The sequence below is a fragment of the Alosa sapidissima genome, chromosome 1, assembly GCF_018492685.1.
Source record: "Alosa sapidissima isolate fAloSap1 chromosome 1, fAloSap1.pri, whole genome shotgun sequence".
NCBI lineage: Eukaryota > Metazoa > Chordata > Actinopteri > Clupeiformes > Clupeidae > Alosa > Alosa sapidissima.
In genome coordinates this window covers 8171006-8198554 of record NC_055957.1, presented here as the reverse complement: position 1 = coordinate 8198554, position 27549 = coordinate 8171006, and the positions used below count along the sequence as shown (strand labels likewise).

The 27549-nt window shown below is 42.0% G+C and overlaps 2 protein-coding genes across 6 annotated transcripts; both read right to left on the bottom strand.

Annotated features, from left to right (window-relative positions):
• Positions 1-406: 406 nt before the first annotated feature.
• On the bottom strand, positions 407-22180 carry fnip2 (folliculin interacting protein 2). 4 transcript variants are annotated; one of them, XM_042080704.1, is made up of 17 exons: positions 21947-22180; positions 18073-18196; positions 16981-17070; positions 16758-16858; positions 11186-11260; positions 11030-11088; positions 10329-10400; positions 9811-9940; positions 9409-9610; positions 9052-9140; positions 8654-8800; positions 8227-8393; positions 6311-7079; positions 2812-2968; positions 2301-2501; positions 2051-2166; positions 407-1532 (listed from the first exon to the last, which is right to left on the bottom strand). In XM_042080704.1, exons 1-17 carry the CDS (start codon positions 22030-22032, stop codon positions 1454-1456), a joined length of 2664 nt encoding a protein of 887 aa, XP_041936638.1. In that variant the 5' UTR covers positions 22033-22180; the 3' UTR covers positions 407-1453. The 4 variants fall into 4 exon arrangements, with proteins under 4 accessions (XP_041936638.1, XP_041936559.1, XP_041936716.1 ...); XM_042080625.1 differs by lacking the exon at positions 21947-22180 and adding an exon at positions 21499-21771; XM_042080782.1 differs by lacking the exon at positions 21947-22180 and adding an exon at positions 20354-20497.
• A 3013-nt stretch (positions 22181-25193) lies between these two features.
• tmem144a (transmembrane protein 144a) lies at positions 25194-27478 on the bottom strand. Of its 2 annotated transcripts, none has more exons than XR_006028067.1 (4): positions 26523-26726; positions 26224-26388; positions 25954-26128; positions 25194-25693 (listed from the first exon to the last, which is right to left on the bottom strand). XR_006028067.1 is itself a non-coding variant. In XM_042084131.1 (4 exons), exons 1-4 carry the CDS (start codon positions 27270-27272, stop codon positions 25956-25958), a joined length of 504 nt encoding a protein of 167 aa, XP_041940065.1. In that variant the 5' UTR covers positions 27273-27478; the 3' UTR covers positions 25700-25955. The 2 variants fall into 2 exon arrangements, 1 of the variants encoding a protein (XP_041940065.1); XM_042084131.1 differs by lacking the exon at positions 25194-25693 and adding an exon at positions 27164-27478 and having other exon boundaries at positions 25700-26128; positions 26523-26579.
• Positions 27479-27549: the final 71 nt, after the last annotated feature.

Below are 27549 nucleotides of genomic sequence, written 5' to 3'. Positions count from 1 at the left end.
GGGAGCCCTTAATACATCTGGGCCCAGGGGCCCGAAAGTTCATAATCCGTCCATGCCTGGTCCCTACACCTGAGAACCACTGATGTACGTTTTTTTTTACTGTACGGTATAATGCTAAATGAGCCAAACAAAAATTTCCGCAGCAAAATTTTGGTTGGCCCCATCAAATCTCACTCCAAGGTTTTTTTTAAAAGTTGGCAGCCCTGTGTGCGCACTACACTCAGATGCACACACGATTTAAAGTTTCGGTCTCGTGTGCGCGCTCTTCCTCGCTCGCTCTAGATTCCGGGAGATTTTATCTAATTCTCGGGCGTCAGGAAGCCTATCAATATGCGGGAGACTCCCGGAACTTCCGGGAGACTTGGGATGTCTGTATTTGCAGCTTGAGCTCACACTCACCCTTAGCTTTGTTACTAGAATGAAGTTTATTCAACAGTCTTTAAGACATCTTAGAAAGAACATTCATCCCCCACATTATCAATAACAAACACATTACACTCTCACACACAACACATGCCAGTACAAATATATTGATTCACTGAGAACTGTTTTTTTTTCTACCCCTGTTGTTGTCTGAGCTGTTGATATGCATCAGAGGGGTTTATTCAAAACCATAATACTCATACCCCAAGACCTGGAAAGGAATAAGGAATAACATTTCAAAAACAGCCAATCATATGGTCAGTTCAGGTACATCTTGTGGCACTAAAACAGTAAGACTTGAGGATCTAAACTGTTGAGGGAAATGATCATCACTGTCTTAAACACAGTGTCTTGTCAGACACAGGAAATGGTCATGTAAGACTGAAATACTTTACACATATCAGCTGAGGTAGTTTCTAAAAAGTAAAAAAAAAAAAACTGGAATGAAAACCTGTAACTGTTTTAATAGGCTGCAATTTCCATTACTGTGGTGAACCTGAAGACAAGAGTTAGTTTCCTTAGAGATCTACAAGTAAAAAAGTCCATAAAAAAGACATTTTGTATGCATTGTGTGCATTAGTAGTAGCTCTTCAGTACAGACTAAGCTGACAACACCTACTCAGCAATGACAACACACATGTATTCACATTCACACTTCATTTCTGTACAGACTCACTGAACACTGATTACCACACAGCTTCTCAATGACATTACATCATCATGTAAACATGTACTAATCCAGTTTCCCTTTAACACAACATGCCCATCCCTTCCATATATGGAAAATAAAGAAAATAAAGGAAAATCAATTATTTACACAATAAGGAATCAGGAGCATAGACAAGAGGCCATAAGTCTGTGTGTGTGTGTGTGTGTGTGTATTCCAGCCACAGAAATGCATGTATCCAGCCCATCTCCTGTCTTCTGAGACCACACAGACACACACACACACACACACACACACACACACACACACACACACACACACACACAGGGAGTCCTTTAAATGGGTCCTGATTGGTTGGTATATTCAAAGCAGGATCTGCGCCACGTATGGGGAGTGTGTGCTGGCCACTGCTGCAAGCAACGGCAGATCACTTGACTCAATCCTGTTGTAGCGCAGGGAGATCCGAGGAGATCCCAAATATTCAGAAGAAATCCACAAGGACCAGAAGAAACCCACAGCAATCCATTGATGAAGACAGCAGACACAAGAGATCCATTGATGAAGACGAGAGATCCATTGATGAAGACAGCAGACACGAGAGATCCATTGATGAATACGAGAGATCCATTGATGAAGACAGCAGACACGAGAGATCCATTGATGAAGACAGCAGACACGAGAGATCCATTGATGAAGACAGCAGACACGAGAGATCCATTGTGTCCCCCCCAAAAAAATAAAAAGAGAATACGGAAGCAGAGAATAGTGTTAAAACACAGGAATGGTATTACGTCTACTCAGTATCTGACAATGCCAGTGTATGTAGGTAGCCTACATGATGCAGTGGTTGACAGTAAGGACAGGACATTCACTTCCTGTGGCCTCTTCAGCAATTAAAAGAACATTTCTGCATTTCCTTTAAAAAGTTAAACAGAAGGTCTTCTCCATATATAGTCTTACCCTAAGGCCAGTCCCAACTCCCTCACGTGCACTCTGGTCTGCCCTCTCAGATACTCTGCTAGAGTACAGCTTTTAAAATATACTTCTTGTAAGCGATCTTCAAGGTGCATCACACACTGAGAAACAGACACAGACACACACACACACACACACACATGAAAACAAATGTATTAGCGCTTCCTGAAATGTTAATGACATGAAGATATAAATATGAGTGAATAACTGTTCATTTGGTTAGGGCTGTACTCACAAACTCTGCACTGAGGTTGAGTTTCTGTAGCTGTAAGACTGATGTGAGGATGTTGCAGACCAGTCCAGACACGAGCACGTCTCTCCCCAGGCGCCCTGCCTCACACACACGCCGCTGGCTCGTGGCCACCTGGACACATAGCCTGTCTGTGTCTGCCACGATACACACGGCCTCTGCCACAGGCTCATCCAAAGCTGGATGCTGGAGTAACACAAACGTATACACATCTTGAATTTCCACTTGGGATGGATGGATGGATGGATGGATGTATGGATGGATGTATGGATGTTACACAATAATATACAGGCTGACACCACAAGGAACTTCAAACTCTGTCCAGTGTCCTTGTACTGGGAAATGTTGATGTCCTTGAAGGAAAGCGTTCATGCTTATGTATACTGAAAACTTATCTCTTAGTGTGTACTTCAACCTAGATGTTATTAATGCCTAGTACTGGACAGGCTGTAGTGTAGTGGCACACATTAATGTCACAGTAGATGAGGGACCTTACCAATACCGTGTGCTCCAGGTCGGCCATTAGACACTGCTTGAGGCGCTGGTCACTAGAGATTCCATGTAAGGCAAAGTCCGGCATGTACTGGGGGCAGTAACCTCCCAACAGGGAACGGCCAAAGTGGTTCACACTGGGCTTTCTATTCATCTCACAGCTATCGGAAAGACACGCACGCACACACACACACACACACAACAATGAGCTGAATGAGATTGTATGCATCACAGATATTAGGAGAGCGTAAAGAGTTTTAGCAAGCTATCAGCTAAACAGATGTGCTTTGCAAAAACCAACATTGCGGGCACTGATAAAAGCTAGTTAACTTGCTAACTTGTGCATTTTTCTTATGTATTTAAGGACATGGTGCAAGTTGTGCTAACAGTTTTTGCACACCACAGAAGTACATTTAAAACCTGTTATGCAGCACATGTTCCAGCCCCTTGACATTTACCCCCTGCCCCCACCTCGCCCCAACATTTTAAATCATTTTTATACATTAGGGCGAGTTTCCCAAAACCATAGTTGCTAACTAAGTTAGCTTAGCTAAGTTAACTTTGTTGGTTGCAATGCAATTTCCATTGACAACCAACTAAGTTGCTAACAGGTTAGGGTAAGGTCTGGGGTAGGTTTGGGAAACGCACCCCAGATTGTTATGTAGCATAGTCATATTATACATCATTTGAAAGTTTGGACTCTTGGGAATCAATACAGTACATGGCACTTTTTGTAATGTAAAATATGTGTAGTGTTAATTACATTGTCAGATTAATTTTTTGTAATTACTCCATATTTAGTGTAGTCATTTCATATCAGAACCCCTAAAGTATAATCCAAATGCAAGCATGAAACCTGAGTGTTACCTTTCATTTGAGACCAAGATTATGCTTCTACACAAAGGGGTTCATGTGCAGTAAGCATTTGATTGCCAGTATGCATTTTGGATAGCCAAAATTCCTATGGAGTCTTTCCATAGGGCATTTTACAAAACGCATGAGCATACCTTGGCAAATAACAGTCTAAAGTAAGTCGTTTTCATTCTATATTGATCTATTTTGCACACAGCTTCACCAGACCTGATGCTAGGCTAAGCTCAGTTGTGTTTCTAAGTCATAGTTAAGTCAACTGACCTAGAGGGCTGAAATGTGGTCAGTTCAGAGATGCTTGTTATCCGGCAGAATGAGAAAACAATATTCTAGCCTCTGTAACTCTGTGTCAGTACATCACATTATTTTCCAAGAAACTACAGTGTCTCAGCTTTCCAAAGATGTCAGGCATTTGATTATAGGCCAAAGTATGTAGGAGCAATGACCTCCTAAGTAGATGATGTGCAATGTCGGGCAAAAAAACTCAAAATTGGACATACATATAAGAATTTAATGAATAGCCCTGACTGAATGGTGATAACAACAGGTTGTTTAATCACCTCTTAGCCTTCACATGTCTGTAATTGCTACTTACAAAAAAATATTTTGCTACATTCTACATCTTAAATTAGATTCCATTCTACTTCATTTTTTTGTTTTTTTGTTTTCTTTTTCCTGTTTTGTTATCTTTTTCCTGAACCTAAAAGTAACTAAATGTAATTACAAAGTGCCACTTACTGATGCATTACTGTATAGACAACTAGTTTTGAGATAATTTCCAAAATTATCTTTAATGTTATACACCAACTTAAAAGATATGTGTATGGTAATCTGTGTGCTTTATCAGGGCTAACTGAGCTGTTGGTGGTTTTTGCATGCCTTTAAGGTACTTAGACATGGACATGGTGCAAGTTGTGCTTACAGTTTTTTTGGACACCACAGAAGTACATTTAGTGAATAGCCCAGACTGATGGTGAGAAGGACAGGTTTGTTTATCACCTCTTAGTCTTCACATGTCTGTAATTGCTACTTACAAAAAAAATCATATATGTTGCTGTCCAATGTGTATTCTAATTCAAATATACTAAATTCTACTTCAGTGTTCATTCATTTTATACTTTTATTTTTTTCTTCTTTTTTCTGAACCCAAAAATAAACTTTCTGATGCATTATTGTATAGGCAACTAGTTTTGAGATATTTTCAAAATTAACTTTGTTACATACACCAACTTAAAGCACACCAATTACCATACAATAAAGCTTTTAGCAGGGCCAACTCAGCTGTTGGTGGTTTTTGCATGCCTTCAGGAGGTAGGCTACTTATAGATCGCTGGTTTTATGCTTTGGCTTTCTACTTTAAAATAACAGTAAATGGGTAATTCTGTGTCAAATTAGACATAATCCAGGAAAATTGTTGCTGCACTGTCTCAGATTTTGTTCAAAGTTTGTCTACATAATGTTTAAGTCACAAAACATTTTGAGGGGGGGTTTCATACATTTCCAGCCTTAATTTTTCATAAATTTTACACTCCCAAAAATGTCTAATCATGGCAGCCATGTTTGGACATTAATATCTTAAAAGGCTTTATTCCTGGCCCTAGATTTGGAACCAAATGCAAAATTGGTGATATTGGGGGTCTTGTAAACTCATTTTCTTTACCCACATGGAATCAATCAGTATCTTGTCTGCAAATACAATACTTTATTAATGTTGAGACAATATTTGAGGTCTCCGCAACAAATGCACATGAAAATATTAAGGATAAAACGTGGTGTGATTGCATTTTTTGATATTTTTAATAGGACTAAAATGGCAGGTGGGGTAGCTTGTAGGAACACAAAAAAACAATGTGGGAATAGCTCAGTTTAGTCATTTCATGTACAAAGTGCCAATGATGTACCATGTGTTATTTATAGATAAATACACTTACTTGGTTACATTGTAAACCTATGTGTTTTCCTTCTTGTCCCTCAGGTGAAACAATGATGTTGACTCTATTTATTTATCTATGGTATAACATTGGTGCTTTGTACACTAAATGCTCATACACTGAGCTACTACCAAATACCATTTTAATCCTTCGAAAATGGCAGAAAAATGCAACCTTCCCTTGTTTAATCCTTAAAATCTTCATGCCCATTATATGTGGAGCTAAAATTAATTAATTAATTAATTAATTAATTAATTAACATTAATAAAATATAATATTTACGAAGAAGATGATGATTGATACCAAAAATAATACAAAAACAAATGTACCCTTAATGTCACTCTTTTTGCACTTTTTTCCAAATGTAGGGCTTTGTAGAAAATCAGTGTGGATGCCGTATACATTTTTAATGGTTCAGTCATACTGAGAACATGTTTGTCTTCCACCCTACGAAGTTTGGGCTGCCTATGAACAATACTTTTCATTGTATTAATGCCCAAACATTGCTTCCCAGAAATATTTTGCAGGCCTTAGTTTTGGGACCCATTCTAGATACAGGCAAGGTTTGAACAATATCTGAGATGGTGCACCAACAACCGTATCTGATTTGACATGGAATGACCCAAATGTCTAGTATTTTAACTGAAACGATGTTAATGTCTGGTGCAGTCGTGTTCTGTATTTGTTTTAATGTTATGTTACCTGGGTAAGGGGAGTTCATGACATTTGTCTGTTGTCTCAGAGGGCTGCCGTGTAGGTGTTTCTTCAGAATCACTGTCTCCAAGGGCACTGTCCAAGCTCTCATTCTGCCGTATGTCCATCAAACCTCGGAGGGACCACTTTTTATTCAGGCCAAGCTCACCTGAGGCAACAGTGGGCTCTTTGAACTGCACATCCTCCTCCTGCTCCCCAATGAGGAAGTGAGCCCTGTGAAGCAAAGGGCTCCGATTGGACGCATCATATTCTGTCTCTATGCCAACAGTGTCTGAGCCTGCGTTCAAACACTCAAGAGCAGTTTCTGAGTCCTGAGTGCTCAGTGATAAGAGGCTGTCATTGGTCTTTTCAGGGAATAGGCTGGGATCAGGGATCTCAGGCAGAGAGACAGGCGTCCCCCGGGTCTCCTCTGGGCCCAGGGCGGCTTCAGAGGGGGGAGATGATCGATCGGTCGTCTGCTCTGGATTAGGGACAGCTTGAAAGAGGGGTTGCGTAGGATCACAGGTGTTGTCTGGGCAGGGGGGGGCCTTAGTCACCTCCCGGGGTGCTGGTCTGACAGGATTGTCTGTTTGGTCCTGGGGTGTGGGAGGATTTGGGCTGACCACGTCAAACGTTTTGGAATCACTCTCCTGGAGGTCAGAGCAGCGGATGAAGTAGGAGAGAACGTACAGCACCCTCTGCACCAACTCCCTCCGCCGACCCACCACCACCGTACGACACACGCGCACAGGACAGCCCAGCGCACCATACAAATCACCTGCAACACAGACACACACCCAGTCATCCGCACATATCAATACATATTTATATAACACACTGTATCTGTACAAATATAAATATACACAGGCATCATCACAGTCAGTTATAGTCAAAAACCTTCACATAACTTCATCAGAGGACAGGCATACGATCATTTTGTGAATGTGGACTACATTTTCCTTTACTGCCACCAGAGGGTAGTATTAACCAATTGCTTAAGCACAATTTAGAGAAAAAAAAAATGTCAAACACTACACACAATTAGTCAAAACTATAATTATGTTTTAAGACAAACTATTTTGATGTTGTATCGCACAGACAAATCATATGATCTGATTCTGTTTGAAATAGTTACACAATACTGTGCACAATACTAAACACTTTCGGCATTTCTGCTTTTCTTTTTCTGATTTATATGATATTGTTAAAGTATGACGGTGTCATTGGTTTAATCCAGGACGGTGACGAGACGCTAAAGAGGGGGGGGGGTGTAACAACTGGTCAAATGGTGCAGTCAGAAAATGTTGATGTTTTTGGATGTCTGTACATTGAGAGCAAGGGCTGACAAGCGTCAAATTCCTTGTTTGTATACACAAACTTGGCCAGTAAAGCGGATTCTGATTCTGGTTCTGACTCTGATTTCTGTAGGCGAACTTCAGAGGTCTATTGTGAAATCAGTCAATACATCTATCCATTTCCTACTGCACTGGGGATCAGAGCAGAACATATCTTAATAGAATATACAGCTGTGAAAGTGCAGTTATAAGGCCTTGCATCATTTTTGTCGAATGGCTCAACTGATTCTTTACAACATAGTCAACCAATGTAACTAAAATATATTTTGATATGTAAATTTAGTCCTCTTATTGAAATGGAAAAGATGTGCTATTATGTTAGATTTCTATATCTAAAGTAGAGAAGTGTGTTTAGTATTTTTCAAACTAGTATTGTGTAGAGTTTTTCCCAAAAAGTATGAGGCTGAGAATGTATGAGGATGAGAACGTTTTCCTGCTTGAGTTTAAGGTTTCACTAACTGTGAGTTTCTTGACATTTTGTGTTTAAGCAATCACAAAAAACTGTATTCACCAAATGATTAGACAGGCAGCTTGCTTAAGTGAACATTTCAATGTATCCGTGTTGAATACCTAGTTGTGCCCATAGTGGATTGTAGGGATGGGATTTGGCCAGCAGATCAAGAGAATGGGAGGAACGTTTTTCACAGATGGGTTTGATTGGCGGGTGGCTGGGCATTACAGTTGGGACCCAAGCAAGGTGATACATGAGAACAGCAGTGAGTAAAGCAGAGAGGAACCTGTAAACAAACACAAAATCAGTACCATCACTGTTATTCACTTCAGCAAAACACTCATATCACATTTTACAGCTAATGTTGAACATTCTGAAACCATGTGGAAACACAAGTCAGTATTCTGCTGGCAGAATGTTAGTGAGTGGACTTTAATGGCTATTTGAACATTCTTAGAAAGCCATTCTAAAATAAATGTCACAAACTCAAGCCATGTGTCTTGCATGTAAGCTTAGGTATCAAAGCTCAAGCTGAAATGTACTGACTGGGTTTTGCCACTGTGATCCATCAGGAGACTCATCTCTTTGAGGAAACGTTGACACAGTGCATTTCGCTCGGCACTCTGGGATACCATGGTCAGCCATACAGGCTCACTGATGCGTGGGGCCATGTAGAGGTTCCAGATAGTCATCCTGTCAAACCACAGCAAGAGCTCAGCGTCAACATGGTACATCTGCCTGACATACCCAGGAGAGCAAAAGATTCCAGCCAGAGACTACTTCGCTTTTAAAAACACTCTGCACACTCCCTTTAACAGCTGAAAACGTGAAAGATTTGGGAAGTCGGAATTCCAACACCTCTGTTTGACTAAAAGCACATCAGCTGACAGTGTTCATCACTGCTAAAAGCACATCAGCTGACAGTGTTCATCACTGCTAATTACCTGAAGTCTCCTAAAGCCTCCATAACACGACACAAGTACACTTGAACCCGCTGAGAAGACTCTGCAATCCTCCTGCAAAGGATCATAGCCTGGAGAACACACACACACACACACACACAGCTGTTTTATATTTGGCTTGTGCTTCATGGTTGCATTTCATAGGGTTATAAATGCCTCTGCTATAAGAAGTCAGTAGTGTCAGTCCTGCATCAAGCCAGTAGAGTCAGTCCTGCATGAAGTCAGTAGTGTCAGTCCTGCATGAAGTCAGTAGAGTCAGTCCTGCATGAAGTCAGTAGAGTCAGTCCTGCATGAAGTCAGTAGTGTCAGTCCTGCATGAAGCCAGTAGACATGTGCTACCCTCTCTATGGAGGTCTTGAGCTTGTTCATGTGGGACTCCAGCAGTGGGAAGTGTGAGAAGAGGAACTCCTGGAGCGCCTTGTTCTCCTCTTCTCTCTCTGGCAAGCTGAAGATGATGCTCACAGCAATCTTCTTCCTCCGAACCAGCGCAGGGTTGGAGCCACAGCTGTCATCTGACAGGTTAAACATCTCATCTGTGCTCCTGAGGACACACACAACAACACAGGTGTATGTTTATGTTTGCCTTTCTTTTGGTGTGATGTGGTTTTCCACATTACAACTTTTGACATGACTTGATTTTGTCTCAATAGTGCTCAGTGTACTAACTAATAAAAAATACATTTGTCACAACAAAACACACACGCGCGCACACATACACACACATGCATAACACAACCTCACCAACGTGGAACTGGTCCATGCTGAAGGCTGGTTGCCTGGCTACGAAGCCATCGCCGTTGGTAACTACTGCCACTGCTGGTGGGGGAGCCAGGTGAAGGAAGGGGTGTGGCCAGCAGACTACTCAGAGAAGCTATAGAAAGAACGCACCCACACACACACACACACACACACACGTAGTCAGAACAAGGTCTCAAATCATTACAGGGTTCAGGTAGTCCAATCAGGGAGCATGGACTTGTACGTCATCTGTTTCAGATTTTTCTGCGTTCAATCGTCCACACTAATAGTCAACTCCTTTCGGCTTCAAATGAATATAGGGTCGCCGGCAGATTCGAATCTTTCCGTTTCAAGAGCTTGAATATGATGGAGTAATGTGGACGCGGGAGCCAAAGGTCAAAAAGTCTTTCAGATTCAGTCTAAAAGTCATACATGTGCCTGTGTTTGTGTGTATGTATGATGCGTACACTGTATGTGGAGTATGTAGGAGTGTGAGGTGCGTGTATTCATTTTGGGTGTACCTGAGTGTGCAATGCCACTGTCTCCATCCTCACTGCGACCACGACCCGGCATGTCAACTGGCATGCTATGAGCTGAGAGAGAGAGAGAGAGAGAGAGAGAAGTTCCCATAACCTGATGTTCATGATATTACATGAAACAAGAATACTCATTAAGTGGTTAGTACTCGAGTCCAGTCTCCTTGATTTCTGCTTTCTCGGACTCGTCTCGGACCACAGTGGGAGGAGAAGGACTCGTAATTTCAGACCGAGTCCTCGAGACCAACGCATTTTTTTATGTACACATAACAACAATAATAATAAAATTCAATGTTGACGGGCATTATTTGAAAATGACATCCCATGGTGCAATGCAAAGATACTGCCGTCTGTAGGCCTAACTGTTGATTATTAACTGGGGTGATATTAAATCATGAATATGAAAACTGACATGTTTTTATGGTCTTGGTCTCGACTCGGACTTGCTTCCTCAAAGACTCGGTCTTGACTCGGACTCGACTCTATTTGATAACCAACGGACTTGGTCTCGACCCTTCAAAGACTCGATCTTGACTCGGACTCGGCATAGGCGGTCTCGTCCCAATCACTACCTCTGAGTGTATCTTTCAGTTTATCACAGTGTTAGTCTAATCCGATGCAAGTTCAAAAGCAGCTAATACACATGCAACTTACTTAGTATTATTAAAATATAGGAATACACTTACCAATGCTGCTGTTATAGCTTGGGCACGTCTGGCTGATTGAATCTAAACTGTCCTGCAAGCTAGGGAGCCAAGAACGGGTTCAGATTAGCAAATCACACTGATACACATACATACAAACAAGTAGGTCAGACAGCGCATCCAAAGGGTGACACTTACGTGCTTGTGCTTCCTGTATTACTGCTGCCCACACGTGCAGAGAAAACTTTACTGACCATCAGCTGGGGAGGAGACCTACACACACACACAAACACATGATAATTAACAATGTTCAGTTTGTAAGCGGCCTTTTTTCACATCCTTGAAGCATGGGTCTACAGTATACACACCATCTACGGCCTCTGGGTAGGTATTAGCGATAAGACATGCCGGTTAGATTATCAATGCCACAACAAAAGACTTGGTAAAAGGTAGTTATGAAACAGATGTGCCTATTTGTGGTGTGTTAGGTTAGGCATCCAGTCCTGCTCTGAGCTACAGCACCACAGCACACAGGGAGGAGAGCCAGCACAGCCAGCTGCTCTAACAACAGTGTGGATCTCCACACCAGAGATCTCACTATCAACCTCCAAGTGTGGCAGACACACTGTGCCAGACCCACCCAAATCCCTGGGTGTCCACTTGCCTGGGGACCTCTCCTGGTCCTTCTGAAATTCCATCCTCACCCAGAAGGCTCTACTTCCTGAGGACATGTGAAAGATTTTATCCGTCAGCATTCTGACAGCATCCTCTAAAGGTGAACCACTGACAGCATCCTCTAAAGGTGAACCACTGACGGCATCCTCTAAAGGTGAACCACTGACAGCATCCTCTAAAGGTGAACCACTGACAGCATCCTCTAAAAGTGAACCACTGACAGCATCCTCTAAAGGGGAACCACTGACAGCATCCTTTAAAAGTGAACCACTGACGGCATCCTCTAAAGGTGAACCACCGACAGCATCCTCTAAAGGTGAACCACTGACAGCATCCTCTAAAAGTGAACCACTGACAGCATCCTTTAAAAGTGAACCACTGACTCACTGCATCCTCAGAAAGGGCATCAAAGTGTGGTAGAAAACTCTTCCACTACACCACCACTATCATCCACTTCCCTACTCCACTACCATGATCATCTACTACACGTCATCTGGGCAGGACTTCCCAAACTTTTCATCCCGTGACCCCCAAAATAACGGTGCCAGTGTCTTGCAAACCCCACTGTCCCCAGAGGTGGTAGAAGTATACAAACGTTGTGTGCAACAGCGCACACACACACGCAACAGGCCTATCAAAACACAAGTGTAAAACCACAAAAGAACATAACAGCCTATTATATTATTTAGAATCGAACAACCATAACCATTTCATTTTCACAAAAATATCCTGAGTTTAAAGCCTATGTGCACATGTCAGTACATAATGTTTAGCACAATGCTAACCTGCTGAAACTGATGCTGTTGCCAATGCCGTTAATCGGTCGTGATCACATCAGGAGTCAGAAGGGCCAAAGAAAATCGAAAGGCTTTTATTGGAAATGTAATAACTATTTGTATCTTTTGTTACAATTATAGCTAAAATATGCTATTTCTAATAGTTTTAACATTTTTGTTTATTCTTGAAAATGTTTAATTTTGGAAATGTTGTCTCGCGACCCCCACTTTGGGAACCACTAATCTAAGGGACCAAAGTCATGCTCCTCCTGACACTCTTATTGAGGCGGCGGTAGAGAATCTTCCCAGTTCATCATCATGTTCTCCAGCTCCTTACAAGGATTCTCTTCTCACCGCTATGTTGATGACACATGACCATATCAGATCTCAGCTTGCTTCTGTTAATGATTTATTTTGTTTCATAATTGTATGTTATATTTTTGTTATGTCTTAAGAGGTTCAGGCCTTAGCTAGAGATAGGGTTAGCTCACTCTGTTCTTCATAACAGCATGCAGATATGGAGTATCGGATTAGGAATGTTAGAAGGTCTCACATAATGAATGTCTGCCACTATGACTTTATTTTAGAAGGTCTCACATAATGAATGTCTGCCACTATGACTTTATTTTAGAAGGTCTCACATAATGAATGTCTGCCACTATGACTTTATTTTAAAAGGTCTCATTTAATGAATGTCTGCCTCTATGACTTTATTTTAGAAGGTCTCATATAATGAATGTCTGCCTCTATGACTTTATTTTAGAAGGTCTCATATAATGAATGTCTGCCACTATGACTATATTTTAGAAGGTCTCATTTAATGAATGTCTGCCACTATGACTTTATTTTAGAACAGTGGTCCCCAAACTACGGCCCGCCACCTCATTTTAGGTGGCCCCCCAAAACATGTCCGTGGTATATAGGATCCGGCCTGCACGGGAGTACGACATCGTCAAACTATAACCTCCGTAATTTCCCCCATTCATTCTCTATGGCGGGTCTTAACAGTACACATGTAATACTCTTTTTGTCCACTGGTGGTTGTTTTGGCGCTGTTTCGCGTTTGCCATCGAAAACGGAATGAAATGTATAGTAGGCCTACCTGCAAACAATGTAAGAGGCCTCTGCTGACTGCATCAGTGCTCAAAGTATTCTAAAAATGTATCAATTAATTGTTAATAACTAACTAACTTCTATTCAAGTCATAATTCTGGAACTTTCTGGTATAATTATTTATATTTTTTATTCACTCATTCAAATGTTCATACAGAGTTCACAAAGTTCTCATCAGGTGAGTGAAAGTTAGAATGGTGGTCATTTCAGATGTTTCTGCCACCACTTCATAAAACTCATAGTTTGAGAACTTTAAATTATTTGTAGGATATTGCTTGTTCACAACTTGAGCTGTGTATGCAAAGTTCAGAGTTCAAAATCTACTTTTGGGACTCCCTGCTTATAGTTTTGAGAATGCTATTATTAGTATTATTTCATTTGAGCTACATTTTACACTGATATGGCATGATGGCAATATAAACACAGATAACAATGGTATTAAATTGCAATAGCCTATAGATTAAATGTAATGGAATATTCAACTAAGGTAGACTGCCTTTGTTCACAGCGTTAAGCTATTTATGGTTACTGATATACTCCGAGTCTCTGGCCCTCTCTTAGAGCCAGGCATAGTGAGCTGGCCCTCGGAAGAAAAAGTTTGGGGACCACTGTTTTAGAAGGTCTCATTTAATGAATGTCTGCCACCATTACTTGGTGTGATCTTCATACAAATGTCCAGCTCTGACATGTTTGGGTTTAAGAATCTGGTACTAGATCTAGCCAGAGATGAACAGAGCAGCCCATGGAAGCAGGCCTCTTCATTTCAGAGAAAGAAACTACGGACAGGAAGTGATGGTGTCCAATCAAAGGACATTTACTCTTCCAACCACTTTGCACTAGACTACTGGACCACCTTCTTCCATGCTACACTCTCCTTCTGAGCACATTTGGAAAACTGTGTCCTTCACATGAACATCATCATGTATTCAGTGTCCTTCTCTTTGATAGTCAAAATGAGTGAATGCCACCTTCAGCTAAGGCTGTGGAAGACAGAGTTCCTGGTAATCCCCTCCAATTAAGCCATCCAACACAACATTAGCATCCATCTCGCCTCATAATGTCTCAGCCCAACAAAAGCTGCAGGGAATCTGAGACCCTATCTTACTCAATGACATCTCATCATCTTTTCCCCTCACCATTCTAAAGCTATTTCAGGGGACAGTTCTGTTTCTGTAGTGACACCATAGCCAGTGGTCCAGAATGGCATAGCTCAAGGCCCCTAGTCTTTGACTAGCCAAGGTGGTAAATACCATTCAACTGCCCTTGACCCTACACTAGCTCCCTTTGGCTGCTCATACCAAAGTCAAGTAACTACTCATGTACTGTAACTGAACCTCATTTGTCGAGTTTATGCTTGTCCAGGTCTCCTACGTTTGTCCACTGAATTCTTAGTATCGGCATGTCTTCAAAAATCATTTGAGCTTCAGATTTGAAGACAGAGGCTGAAAACAGCACCATAAGCTACTTGAATCTATCAACACCACCAATTCGCCTTATTTGAAAACGCTGTAGTGCATATGCCAGGCAAGTAGATGTCGCCGTGGAGGTGCAGATGCTTCACGGTTCACTATTTTATAGAATTTAGAGTTCTCTATTTTATACAGTCTATGCATTCTCTGAAGCAGTCACGTGAGTTTCACTAGTTCACCGTCGGTATGATTGCTATGCTTGAGTGGAAGTTAAGCGCATATTTGGCAAGGTAGCTGGCCGTGGTCCTGGAATGCCTGAAGCGGAGATCACGATAGAGCGATGGCCGCTTGCAACCCCCTGTGTAAGGAGGATGAGTAACTGGGCTATCAATGAAATAGGGGAGGAGGAGGGATAATTTTGCAAACACCGGAGCGTGTGACGTAAGGAAAGGAGGCTTAAATACCCTGGCGGCTGCAGGCAGGTGAGTTGCTGTCAATCATCCCTAAGGCTCCTCCTGAACTTTGTTTAGAAAACCTCATAAAGTATTCCTGAGCACAATTCAGTTTTCAACTGTAAAACTAATAAAGTAAATTTTTACGGTTTGTGAAGGGTGCAGTCCAGTCCTTTATTTGGTGAACGCAGGTGCAAATAATCTCCTTTACTTACTTTTGCTTATAGTCCGCGATTCATATTAGCTGTTGGCTATCACCACAAGTGCAAAAGCTACTAAACGCTAGTAGGCATACCCAAGTTCTAGGCTATTCTGTCGCCACATTTGTAATATTGCTATAATGCCATTTACCTTCATTAGGCTACTAATAGTTGACACTTTTTGCCTGCATCAAATCGCGCATTCGCATTTAGTGCCCATCTACTGTATGCTTAACATGATTTCTAAGCGACTTATATCTGGGGGCTCATATCTGACTTCACTAGTCTGTGAATGCATTTATTTATCTTGTAAGACGTGAAAGAAATGACTGACACCGGCACTACGCACAAATTCATTTCAACTTAAACCGCACTTCCCTAATAACTTCTGACTAGTTCTCTCGCGTCAGTCACTGACAGTAGCTAGAATGCTAAAGCTAAAGCTATCATGATAAGCTATTGGCGCTGCACAGCACCAGTTTGTGATGTTTACGGAGTGTAATCGTAGGTAATGGCGTGTATGAAAACTAGTATTGCTAGGCAACACTAGGCTATAATGAGTGTCAAGTCGAGTGCGGCAGCTGGGTTTAAGTATCAGAGGTTAGGGGTGGGCCTATGTCGCCACTGAAACACCGTTTCTGCATGGTCACACGGCATGAGGAAAATAGGGTTTTCAAAAGTTCCCACCTTGGAACCAGTTTTCAAAAGTTATCGTTTTTGGTCACCTAAAACGGCGTATTCGTGTGGAAGCAAGGCCAAAGCGATTACAAACTTCACGAAAACGGTTGTTGTGTGGACATGGCCTAAGGTGAATGGGAGACAAAGGACCCTACAGCAGTAAGGCTGCTGATCAAATGAACTCCAATAAAGTTCAATAAAAATGTAATGGTCCTTAGTAGCATTAGCCAAATGAAACAACAGAAATAAATATGGTTTCCAGATATCTGGATTTTTGCAAATGTATAAATCATGCTTTCATTGTGCTACAGGAGGTGAAGGTGTGCATTGTGCATTTCATTTCAGTAATGATATTTAAATCATCTCCTTATAGAATTACACATGAACGTGCACACAGAGAGAGAGAGAGAGAGAGAAGGCAGTATAAAGGAAGACTGTGTGTAAAGAGGTTGAGTTGCTTGACTTACCTGATGTGATGGATCTTGAGAGTGGAGCCTTTATAACTCATGGCAACAGAACCAAACATCATCTCACCCAGCATGTTCACATCTGACGCTGGCCTGGTGTACTGCAAACACACACACACACACACACAACTTTCTCACTGTCAAGTGCAAGCATCACGGTATATGGGTTAATAAGTTAACAGGTGAACCCTGTTAGAGTTTGGAGGTGGGATTGGATGTTCACCTGGTAGGAGGGGGGGGGATCTTTCTGACCAGACTGGTGACCAATGTCACATGTTGCACTTTGTTTTCTGCTGGTCTCCTCTGTGTTGTGCTAGAGAAAGAGAAAGACAGTCAGGAATCAGAGATATCTAAAAAAGAACACACAGACATCACATCACACACGGGCACCAGCTTGACTACAGAGCACAATGTCACAATATCCTTTTAGTGATAAAATGTAAATTCACACCATTATATTCACTATAGGAATGATTATCAGTGAAATTATATGTGCATACCCAATCATACTAGATAACTCTGGCTAATATGTAAAGTAAATGAAAATACTGATAAATCTACTCTGTATCTACTCTGTACAACGCGTGCGTGCACACACATACACACACACACACACACACTCACCCACACTCACACACAAACACAGTGGGCGAGCTGAATAAACAGAGCAGCTCATGTGACCACAAACCCAGTTGACAGAAACACAAGCTCTGTTCTTCAGAGACAGAGGGAGAGAGAAAGAAAGAGAGAGAGAGAGTGAGAGAGAAAGAAAGAGAGAGGGAGTGTGTGAGAGAGAGACAGACAATTATTCTAAGTGAGACAAAAATTCTAAATACTCTGTATTTGCCCAAAAAAAACACACAAAAAAGCAATGCCTTCATTTCTGCACGTAGGAAAGCACCTCACGCACACACTGGGATGTTAAACTTGCTGACCTACTTCTCCTGTGCAGCTGATCAGTCCCACCTGTCATGGGATCCAAGCAGGCAAGATTACGGGGCATGTGACGCGTGACGCCCGACCCCCGCCACCCCCCCCCCCCCCCCAGAAACACACACACACACACACACACACACACACACACACACACAGTACTAACTAAGCACATACTGTAGAACACCTAAAACAACCTAAACAGCGTTCAGGATATCAACATTCATTCATAACAGATAAGTACAACTTGACTTGAAGCCACAGTCAAAAGTATAGTGTGAAACCACTGACACTCACCACCTTCAAAAATTCCCAGACCATTTAAAGTTATAAAAAAGATAGGTGTGTGCATGTATGTGTGTGTGTGCATATTATATCTTACTGGTCCGACAGCATCAAGTTTTCTGATAGCTTTGGAGTCAAACAGAACTTGTCGCCCACGTCGTTCACAATCCTGGTATACAATTAGTCTGATCTGGGCCAACTCAAACTCAGCCAAGGCCCAACTGAAAAAGAGAGACAGACAAGAGACAGAAAATCATTTTTATACGTGGTTATACTGTGCCAAGCATTTGAGATGCACACCATTGTTGAGTAGTTCATTACTAATTTCGTCAAAAAGTGTGATGCAATTGCGGAAATAAAAAAAACATAAAACTTAAAAACATTGGTCCCCACTACACACACACACACACACACACACACACACACAGTATATATGGACTTGCCCTACTATACCTGCTCTCCATTCTATCAAGAGACTCTGCCACTCAGGAATCCATCCTAACATCAATCAGATGTTTGAAGAGCACAAACAGCCTGCCACATGTAAAGACCATAGCGGTACCCTGACAAGTACATGTGGAGCAGGGGCCGAGAGTGCCCATCGGTCACACACTCCCCGACACCCTCAAACGTCCTGTTGGCTCCAAGGACTCGCTGCTTGACCCAAACGTCCCTCCCTCGCCCCTTTCCGTGCAGTCCACATCTCCAGCCAGGCGACTGTGAGTGTGAGTGTGTATGAATCGTTCAAGGTACCAGCATCTGTGTGTGTATTTCATGAGACCCAGAAAGTGTGTGTGTTTGGTCAGAGTGTGTGTGTGTGTGTGTGTGTGTGTGTGTGTGGTGTTTGGAGTGTGGAATAATCCAATGCTCCTTCCTGCACTCTCTGCCCCAGCTGCAAAACAATACATGTTGCTATGCACAGTCTCTCTTTATACTGCTCTCTCTCTCTCTCTCTCTCTCTCCCTCCCTCTTTCCTTCTCTCTCTCTCTCTCTCTCTCTTACACTCTCTTACTCACTCTCTCTCTCTCTTTCTCCCTCTTTCTCTCTCACACACACACTCTCTCTCCCTCTCTCTCTCTCACACACACACACACACTCAAGTACAAAGCCCCACCGCACAGGCCCTCTTTATCCTCTCACACTGGTACTGTGTGTGACGTGTGTATATGTGTGTGTGTGTGTGTGTGTGTGTGTGTGTGAGAGAGAGAGAAAGAGAGAGAGAGAGAGAGAGAGAGAGAGAGAGAGTGAGTGAGTGTAAGAGAAAGAGAGAGAGTGTGTGAGTGAGTGAGTGAGTGTAAGAGAGAGAGAAAGAGAGAGAGTGTGTGAGTGTAAGAGAGAGAGAGAGAGAGAGAGAGAGAGAGAGAGAGAGTGAGTGAGTGTAAGAGAGAAAGAGAGAGAGTGTGTGAGTATAAAAGAGAGAGAGAGAGAGAGAGAGAGAGAGAGAGAGTGTAAGAGAAAGAGAGAGTGTGTGAGTGAGTGTGTGAGTGTAAGAGAGAGAGAAAGAGAGAGAGTGTGTGAGTGTAAGAGAGAGAGAGAGAGAGAGAGAGAGAGAGAGAGAGAGAGAGCTATTGTAAGAGCTTGCTTGGACTGGTACTGCCACTACACACTCTCATACACACATGTCCAGAGTTGACACTATAACAGACAAAAAGTGCACACAAGACACAGACACACACCCAAGCACTCACACAACAGTTAGGCTTATGTGAAATCTGTAGACAATACAGTCCAGCATCCTCCAGACACTCTCCCTCTAATCAGAGTGTGTGTGTGTGTGTGTAGAGAGAGAGAAAGATAGAGAGAGAGAGAGAGAGAAAGAAAAGAAAGAGACGGTCACATGATCATACTTTGGCAACGAAGAAGCCTGCATCAATTAGGGAGTATTTTGTATTAGCTCTGCTCTGAGTGAGCTTCCAAAACGCATGACTTTTTGCATGACTCACTCACTCACTCACTCAGCCTTAGGGTTGAGGACTTGCCCATAGCTTCTGAGGCTTTAATGGCAAGTAAATAAGTGCCTCCCTAATGATGGGTCTCTAAAATACACTTCCATTTGGATGCAGTGGGCTGACAATCAGTGTGTGTCAGTCCATTTATGAGCTGCTCTGTACAAAGGTGCTCAAAAGAGGTCGAAACACCACAACTGCTGTGGCACTGACTGCTAACCTGGCAAGGCAAAAACACATAATTGCCACACACAATCCCCAACAAACAGCACAGGAGAGGAGTGGAGAGGATCAGGCTAACAGGATTAGCACATCATACCAACTACTGTTATCTTACCTACTCTCCTCTCATCCACTCCAGAAGTTAGCATAAGCACTAAACAGACATTAGGCTTCTATAAACACACACACACACACACACAAATTCTGTACCTGCTGGGTGACAACTCCACCGGATAGTGACCACACATTGTGCCACATCTCCTGCTATATTTGATCTTCATTGTCAATAGACTGACTTAACTGTCCACAACGACATGCCAGCAAATGTATTCAACACACTGCACACATAAATGTCTCTAGTTCCAAAGACACAGACTTTTCTACAGCTTGTCTGGACGAGGGGGGGGGGGGCGCATTTGACCTGATGACAGTGACGGCCGGTCTCACATCACACAAACTCACATGACTATCACACACCCTCTCTTTCAGTCCTCCCAACACACACACACACACACACACAAACACACACACAATCATGTGATCTGTCTGTCATAGGACACTCTCAGTAGCCAAAGTTGCTCACCTCAGCATACCACTGGCAACAGCTCTGACACACGCAATAATTCAGTAATAATGTAACATTCTTATTTCAATACCGAAATGCCATAGATACTGAGTCCAATGTAGCCTACTGGGTCCATTGAACATGGAAGTACTGTAAGGGACTTCTGAAGGATTTACCTCTCAAGCTCACTGCAACAGTAACTACTGTAGACCTTGTGAATCATTAGGCTACCAAGGCATGACGGAAGGTGATAAGGTTAAATACGATTGTGTTGGGTAGCCTATGCTACTGTAGTGGGCAACGTGCCCAAGTTGATTGATCCCTGTGATATATGTGATTGTTTTAGCGGTGACGGGGAGGAGTTTGACATCTGCTAGCCTGGCACGTTTACTGACACTTTCATTTCAGTAAATACCTTTAGATGACAATGTGGTCAGAATGCGACCACTTTCACGATCATATATTCACTCTTTTAGCAAAACACAGAGCGCAATCATGTAGGCTGTACGAAGTAGGCTAAAACAACGTTATCTATCTGAAATAACTAAGCCAAAATAATTTATTGCGAGAAGCAACTACTGTTGACCAGTTGACTATTCTCAACTGTCCGACAATGTAGTGTGTTGAATACGGCTGTTACGTAATGGCTCGGCAGTAAAATAATTGATTCGAGAGGAGAACGTGCAGTAAGACGCGCACTCGTTTCGCTTGAACGTGCAATATTAAACAGATCCAGACCACTCATCCACGAGACTGACTAGACTAGCTGGGCTATTGCTCGCGTAGTCACCATAGGTAGTCACCCAGTCCGTAATCCGGTTCGAACTGATGATGGCCATTGCCAAACCGGCTAATACGCATGTGATCTGGTCCGACCCACACATTGTCAGTGTCGTAGGCTATTTGTAGCCAGACATGGCAAAATAATATATATTCTTCTGGCAATTTAGAGTAGGCTATCGAATTTGCATCACATTGTGCTCCACAATGATCCTTCTTCTGGCGACCAGCTGTGTGCACGGCAGAACAGTTCGTCATAGAAAAGCTTTGAGTTGGGTTGGTTATTTGACACGCAATCAGAGGTGCAGCCTAACACCTGAGTAGGCTACTATGTTACGCTCCACGATGTGCAGTCACATCCCGGCGACATCTCCTGTAGTCTGACATCATCCATCACCACGGTAACAGTCACACCAGGGGCGTTATGCCTACTGTAATAATTCTGAAAAACCTCTTACCGTTGCTCCTGTCCACCGGCGCTATCAATGCACGTAGGCCTACCGACTTTTTTACTGAAGAGTTTCTGCAGGAGCGTTGGAGCCATGATGCCCCAAAACACACTAAAACACAAACTCAGAGGCAGCTTGTCTTCTAGTTCCTGTGATTCCGGAGCATGCTGGCTAAACTCGCTGGCCTTAGGGCGTCCATTGCTTGATATGTCGTGGTCATATGATAGACGTGCGTTAGCGGAGACTCTGCCTCCACACATTGAATCAGGGGCGCCCTCTTATGGGCTCGCATGCATTGTGCACTTACCGACAAACATTTATTCCAGGCTTTACCTCCTATAGGCCTACCCTTCGCTAAGTAGCCTACTAAGCTTTTATACTTCACCTAAGAACAATTGCCTCTGAACCCAAATTAGTTGACTGATCACTGTGGGAACATCACAATGTCTTTGGTGTCCCCTGATCTGATAGGCTAATAGGTCAGAATTGGCACTGTGGCCAGATAAATTGATATAGATGCACCGCAAAGCGGAGCAAATGATGACCAGTGATCAGTCCTGCATATTATTCAAAAATAAATCACTTGTCAATTTGTCTCCATCTCCTACTCCATCCTAACTCCATCCCCTACTCTTGCAACTTTTGTGTATGCAAATGAGTGTGTGCATGTGTGTGTTTGCTTTTGTGTATGTGTGCTTCTCTGTGTGTGTATTTTAGTTTGTTTCGTGAGTGTGTGTGTGCGTTTATGTGTGTGTGTGTGTGTGTATGTGTGTGTGTGCATGAATCTTGATGTGTGTGTTTGCGTGTATTCATGAGTGTGTGTGTATGTGTGCATGCGTAGTGTAGTCACTAAATGTACACATATATTCATTTATTGTATGGTCCCCCATGAACGGAATTCCATGAAACTTGCCATGCATTCAGAGGGAGTCATAATGATACACTTCAAATTCCGTGCAGTTTTGAACATGTCAGCCAAAGATATCTGCAATTACAATGCCTCGTTTTTGTTTTTTCATTTTCAACTAGGTGGCGCAAATCAAACTCAGTTTTCAATTTACTAAAACACATTTTGCAAAACACCACACACAATTTTCTACCTAACACACAAAAATATAACAGGAAGTAACCTGATTTTGTTTTTCAAACACAACCCATCAAAATGCCACACTAAATCACCAGTGCTTCACTCTCTCTCCTTACATGTGTAAACACTCTTTACTTTACTGAACACCATCCAATCATTACCTTAGTATAGGCCTATGAATAGATATACTCTCTATAGGTATGGACCCTTTCAATCTGCTCCTAGAGGATTTCCGGTTGAAATATTCAGAACCATTGCAGATACTTTGAAAGGGAAAATTACTTGTTTCTGCAGTTGAAACGGTCTATAGGCCTATGAATACATACTCAACCCCCCCCACCCCCCCCCCCCCCCCCCCACCCCCACACAGACACACACACACACACAGACACACACATACAGTACACACTTCTTTGGAAAAAGCAAAGCAATTTGATAGTAGTCAGTCATTTCCGTCTTAGGCAAAATTAGCGTTTTCAGAACTCCATGTACATCTGGTGGTCATTGTATTTTGCTTCACTTTTTTCTTGTTGGCTGTAAAATACTGTATTCGCAACAGCAAATTGTTTGGGAAAAATCACTATTTTTGCTTGTATTTTTACTGTGTATTTCAACTTCTCTTTGTAGATACCATAACATTCACTCTTGTACACATATAAAGCCTATTGAAGACAGAAGAGCTTTAGGGTTTTGAGCTACAGTGTGTACATGATGTATCCAAAATGTCATATTATGACAAAAGTGTTTATAATGTGAGGCGAATGTTTTCTTTAAAGATGTGTTTACGACATTTTGAATGCTGTGTGTCATTTTGCAGAGATTTGAGGCATTTTGCATTTTGTGTGAGCAATTGTGGATTTTGTGTGTGGCGTTTTGATAGAGTTTTGAAAACGTGTGTAAACAGTTACAACCTACCTCCTAAAAAATGCCCTTCCTTCAATTTATCACAACCCACAACTTAAAACATATTCCCACAGTGGTCCCTTGGCCTCAAAACACTAATGGTTAGATACTATCTTATCAAACCCATTAAAACAGCATATATTTAGGGACAGATTATTTCATTAGGGACAGATATAACTGCAAAACAATTGGCTGCCCAATGTGCTATATTGAGTCCGTATAATACATATAATAGGCCTACAGAAGCAAAAACGGTTTTGTTTCTCTCTTTATTTTTTAAGCTTATTAATCCTGACACAATAGCTATCAAAGAACTCATTCTGCTACAGCAGCTGTTCTCCTTATAATTACAGTGGGCAGAACTAGCAATGACACTTTTCACTGATTAGGTGGCTCAAACAAAAGGCCAGAAGTACTGAGAGAAATCGAAATGAGACAATTGAGTGCAAATAAAGTAGTCTACTCGTTTACCTTTGATCAACAGTGCTGGACAGAGAAAGACATCTGAATTTAATGGATTTAATGACCTTAAATAAAAGAATGACACACACAATGACATGATCAGAGGTGACTAATGAGAAGGGAAAGCATCATTGTTCCCATGGTTCGCCAGAAAACTTCTGAAGACCTGGAACAACAAGATATATCAACACCTGGAAAATGTTGACACAATTCAAAGAGAACTGCACAACACATGAATCTTCAATTGTTCCATTAGTGGTTGGCTTATCCTCCTTAGAGGCGTTTCTCCTCTGGGAACTCCAGATTGATCACGCCCCAGTGCTCTGGGGGGGGGAAGCACACCCACAAGACTTGCACTCTCTGCCACAGAGAGCCAATATCCATGGCAACACATCCCAGAAGCCATCCGCAGCCATAGGCGACTGATCATCTTTGATTTTCCTACAGTCTATTTCCAGGAACATACTGCAAAATAACACCAAACACATGCACACACACACACACAAAAACACCCAGCCACTCATTTTAAGTTACCGGTAAATAGTGAAACATGACATTGCAGTGACACCCAATGCAAAGTTTGTTGTTTATTTTTTACTTAATCTTTGTTTTTTTATTTGTTTTACTTAATCATGGAAGAATGGTAGAAAATGTTGATCTGTAATTTAAAAATATTTTCTGCTTTCCTTGCCTTGTAATCCAACCTCACCAGACAAGTGACTGAGGTGTATCTGATTTACCATGAGGACATAAGAACACACAAACATTTAAAACATAATTACTTTATTTAAATCTTAGCTTCAATACATTGGAGAAAACATATTTGTGAAATTGGAATCTACACATCAGTTCAGTGGAACCTTATTTTTTTTTTTGAAAAGAACATACAAAGAGCATAACATTCACCATTGGGGGTTTCCCTCATTTGAAAAAAAAAAAAGTTGGTCACCTATAACTTTAACGAAGCAGTAATTATTTGTGTCATAATGTGGAAAAATAGAACAACCATTCCACATATAATTTAACTGAGGAAACAATTTACAAATTGAATAAATATTGCATTCAGTATATTTAAGATATTTTACATCCCTCTTGTAATTGGGGAAACATAAACCACTCTAATTATGCTAGACTGAAGAATCTAGATATATCATGACATGAAAAGCCTGCTGTTCCTTAACACATCTACATCTAATTTTGCTAGTGGGAGAATCTATGTTACTAATCAGGAATAGAGCCTAGCCTGCTGAAGGAAGCTCCCGTCTCCATTGACACTGGCAAAATGTCTTCGGTGTTTTAGCAGCCTTTCATGGAACAAAAAGAGCAGGCTACATTTATTAATCTGACAGAACAGGTCGTTGACATCACTGCAATTTGATCAGCAGTCCTGTTAAACACATTTTTGATACAGGGCCTCTTTGATGAGGACAACAATGTCTGACATTTAGCCAGAATGAAAGCATAAAGCCCCTCATATGCAACATTTCTTCCAATCTCTTTCAGGGCCTTATATATCAGTGTGTGTGTTTGTGTGTGTGTGGGGGTTGGAGAGACAACGGTTTACCTTTACAGACGGACAGCCAGGCAGTGGGCAAGACAGTATCTAAGTGGGCAGACGGGCTGGTACACACAGACACACCTGGTGCTGGCCCAGCCTATAAGCATGTTGAAGGAGGCCCACAAGAGGAGTCCCAGGCTCAGACTGCCTGTTGTCACTATTGGCATTCCAGTGGCATTGACTGAAATCAAGCAAATGTTAAAAAGTTATCCATGTGCTCTACTTGGGGTTATTCAAAACCTAGCCGTTCAAACCCAAAATAACGATATGACCTACCATCTCCACTCCCAATTCTCTTAACCGGAACGAGGTTGCTCCCATAGAAGATTACAGTCACAGCACACGAGAAGAGATCGTAAGTTACATCCGTGGCATTTGTGGTGTGAGAGTCCCGCGTAGCCCCAAACGAATGGTGCCAGTCCGGATTGTGGCTCGCATATTCTTAAAAACATCGCATATTTTTCATGACACGTAGGCTATCAACAAGGTTACCCTCGTAGAACATTTACTTTGGGCAGTTTGCTGTCTATGTCTGACGTGTGAGTGTTAGTCCTTAAGAGAGTAAGTATACCTACCTCCACCAAGCTGATGGACAGCATCGCTTTCAGAAGTGCAGAGCACAGTCACTATAACTATGAGACAGAAATACAGAGTCATCCCCATCCGCGGTTATCAGGTATCGTGGTCAAATCCAAGTTGTAACGTGCATAATCTGCATCTAACGCCGACTTGTAACCAGAGATGTCTGACTGTAGAACACAAAGGTGTTGGGCAACTGGGATTTGATGCTTGACAAACATCAGCATCTTCTCATAAAATTAGTAGCCTAGTGCCACCGAATGGATTGGAGGTTAAACTGGAGGCGAGAAAAGGCAACCAAGATACCCTCTGCACGACGACGGTTCCTTTTAATATTAAGTTCGTGTCATGTCATCCTAAAGCACCCGTAGCATAGCAAGCCTACAGAATATATATATATATATATATATATATATATATATATATATATATATATATATATATATATATATATATATATATTGGGATGTGTAAATGTTTCCTCGAAATTGTATGGAATATATAGTTTTTTTATACTACTTATGTCAGTAATAACCTAAGCTACTAATATGTTCAAAATCGTGATAGATGAATTTATCAGCTGCAGTCACAACAGTGAATATCAGACAAGTTCAAAACGCATGCCAGAGTGACCTACACACACTGCTCAGCTCGGTGCAAGACTTCTTTCCGCATTGAGCTGTCTCGTTTGCTGAAAAAAACACAGCTCGTGCCAAATGCAGTTGCAGCAGTGCAGTGTGCTGCATTGCGGAGCCATTTCTAAGAGCGCGAGCTGGGTTGCATAAGTGCACGTCGTCTGCCGGTGCTCGGCTTGGGGAAATGCGGTGGACGCTTCTGAGAGAGACAGTGGTGAGGAGAGTGCGTTTTGCTGCGTTGCTGTCAGTGACGCAGCGAAACGTGAAACGCTTGGAGAGTTTGTCGGCACACCTCCAACCCGGCAGTTGAAGTAAAGGAAAGTATCTATCTGTCTATCCGATGTGAAATGTTTAGCCATTTCTTTCTCAATAAGGTGCTCAAGAGAGA

Coding starts and splice junctions, on each gene's coding strand:
- fnip2 (XM_042080625.1), bottom strand. CDS start 21,746: ATGACGAACTGTTCTGCCGTGCACACAGCTGGTCGCCAGAAGAAGGAT. Junction 11,261..16,757: donor CTCAAGATCCATCACATCAG/GTAAGTCAAGCA, acceptor GTGTGTGTGTAG/GTCTCCTCCCCAGCTGATGG. Junction 2,167..2,300: donor TCAACCTCAGTGCAGAGTTT/GTGAGTACAGCC, acceptor TCTGTTTCTCAG/TGTGTGATGCACCTTGAAGA.
- tmem144a (XM_042084131.1), bottom strand. CDS start 27,272: ATGCAGCACACTGCACTGCTGCAACTGCATTTGGCACGAGCTGTGTTT. Junction 26,580..27,163: donor CACCGAGCTGAGCAGTGTGT/GTAGGTCACTCT, acceptor TCTGTCTCATAG/TTATAGTGACTGTGCTCTGC. Junction 26,389..26,522: donor TGTCCATCAGCTTGGTGGAG/GTAGGTATACTT, acceptor GATGTTTTTAAG/AATATGCGAGCCACAATCCG.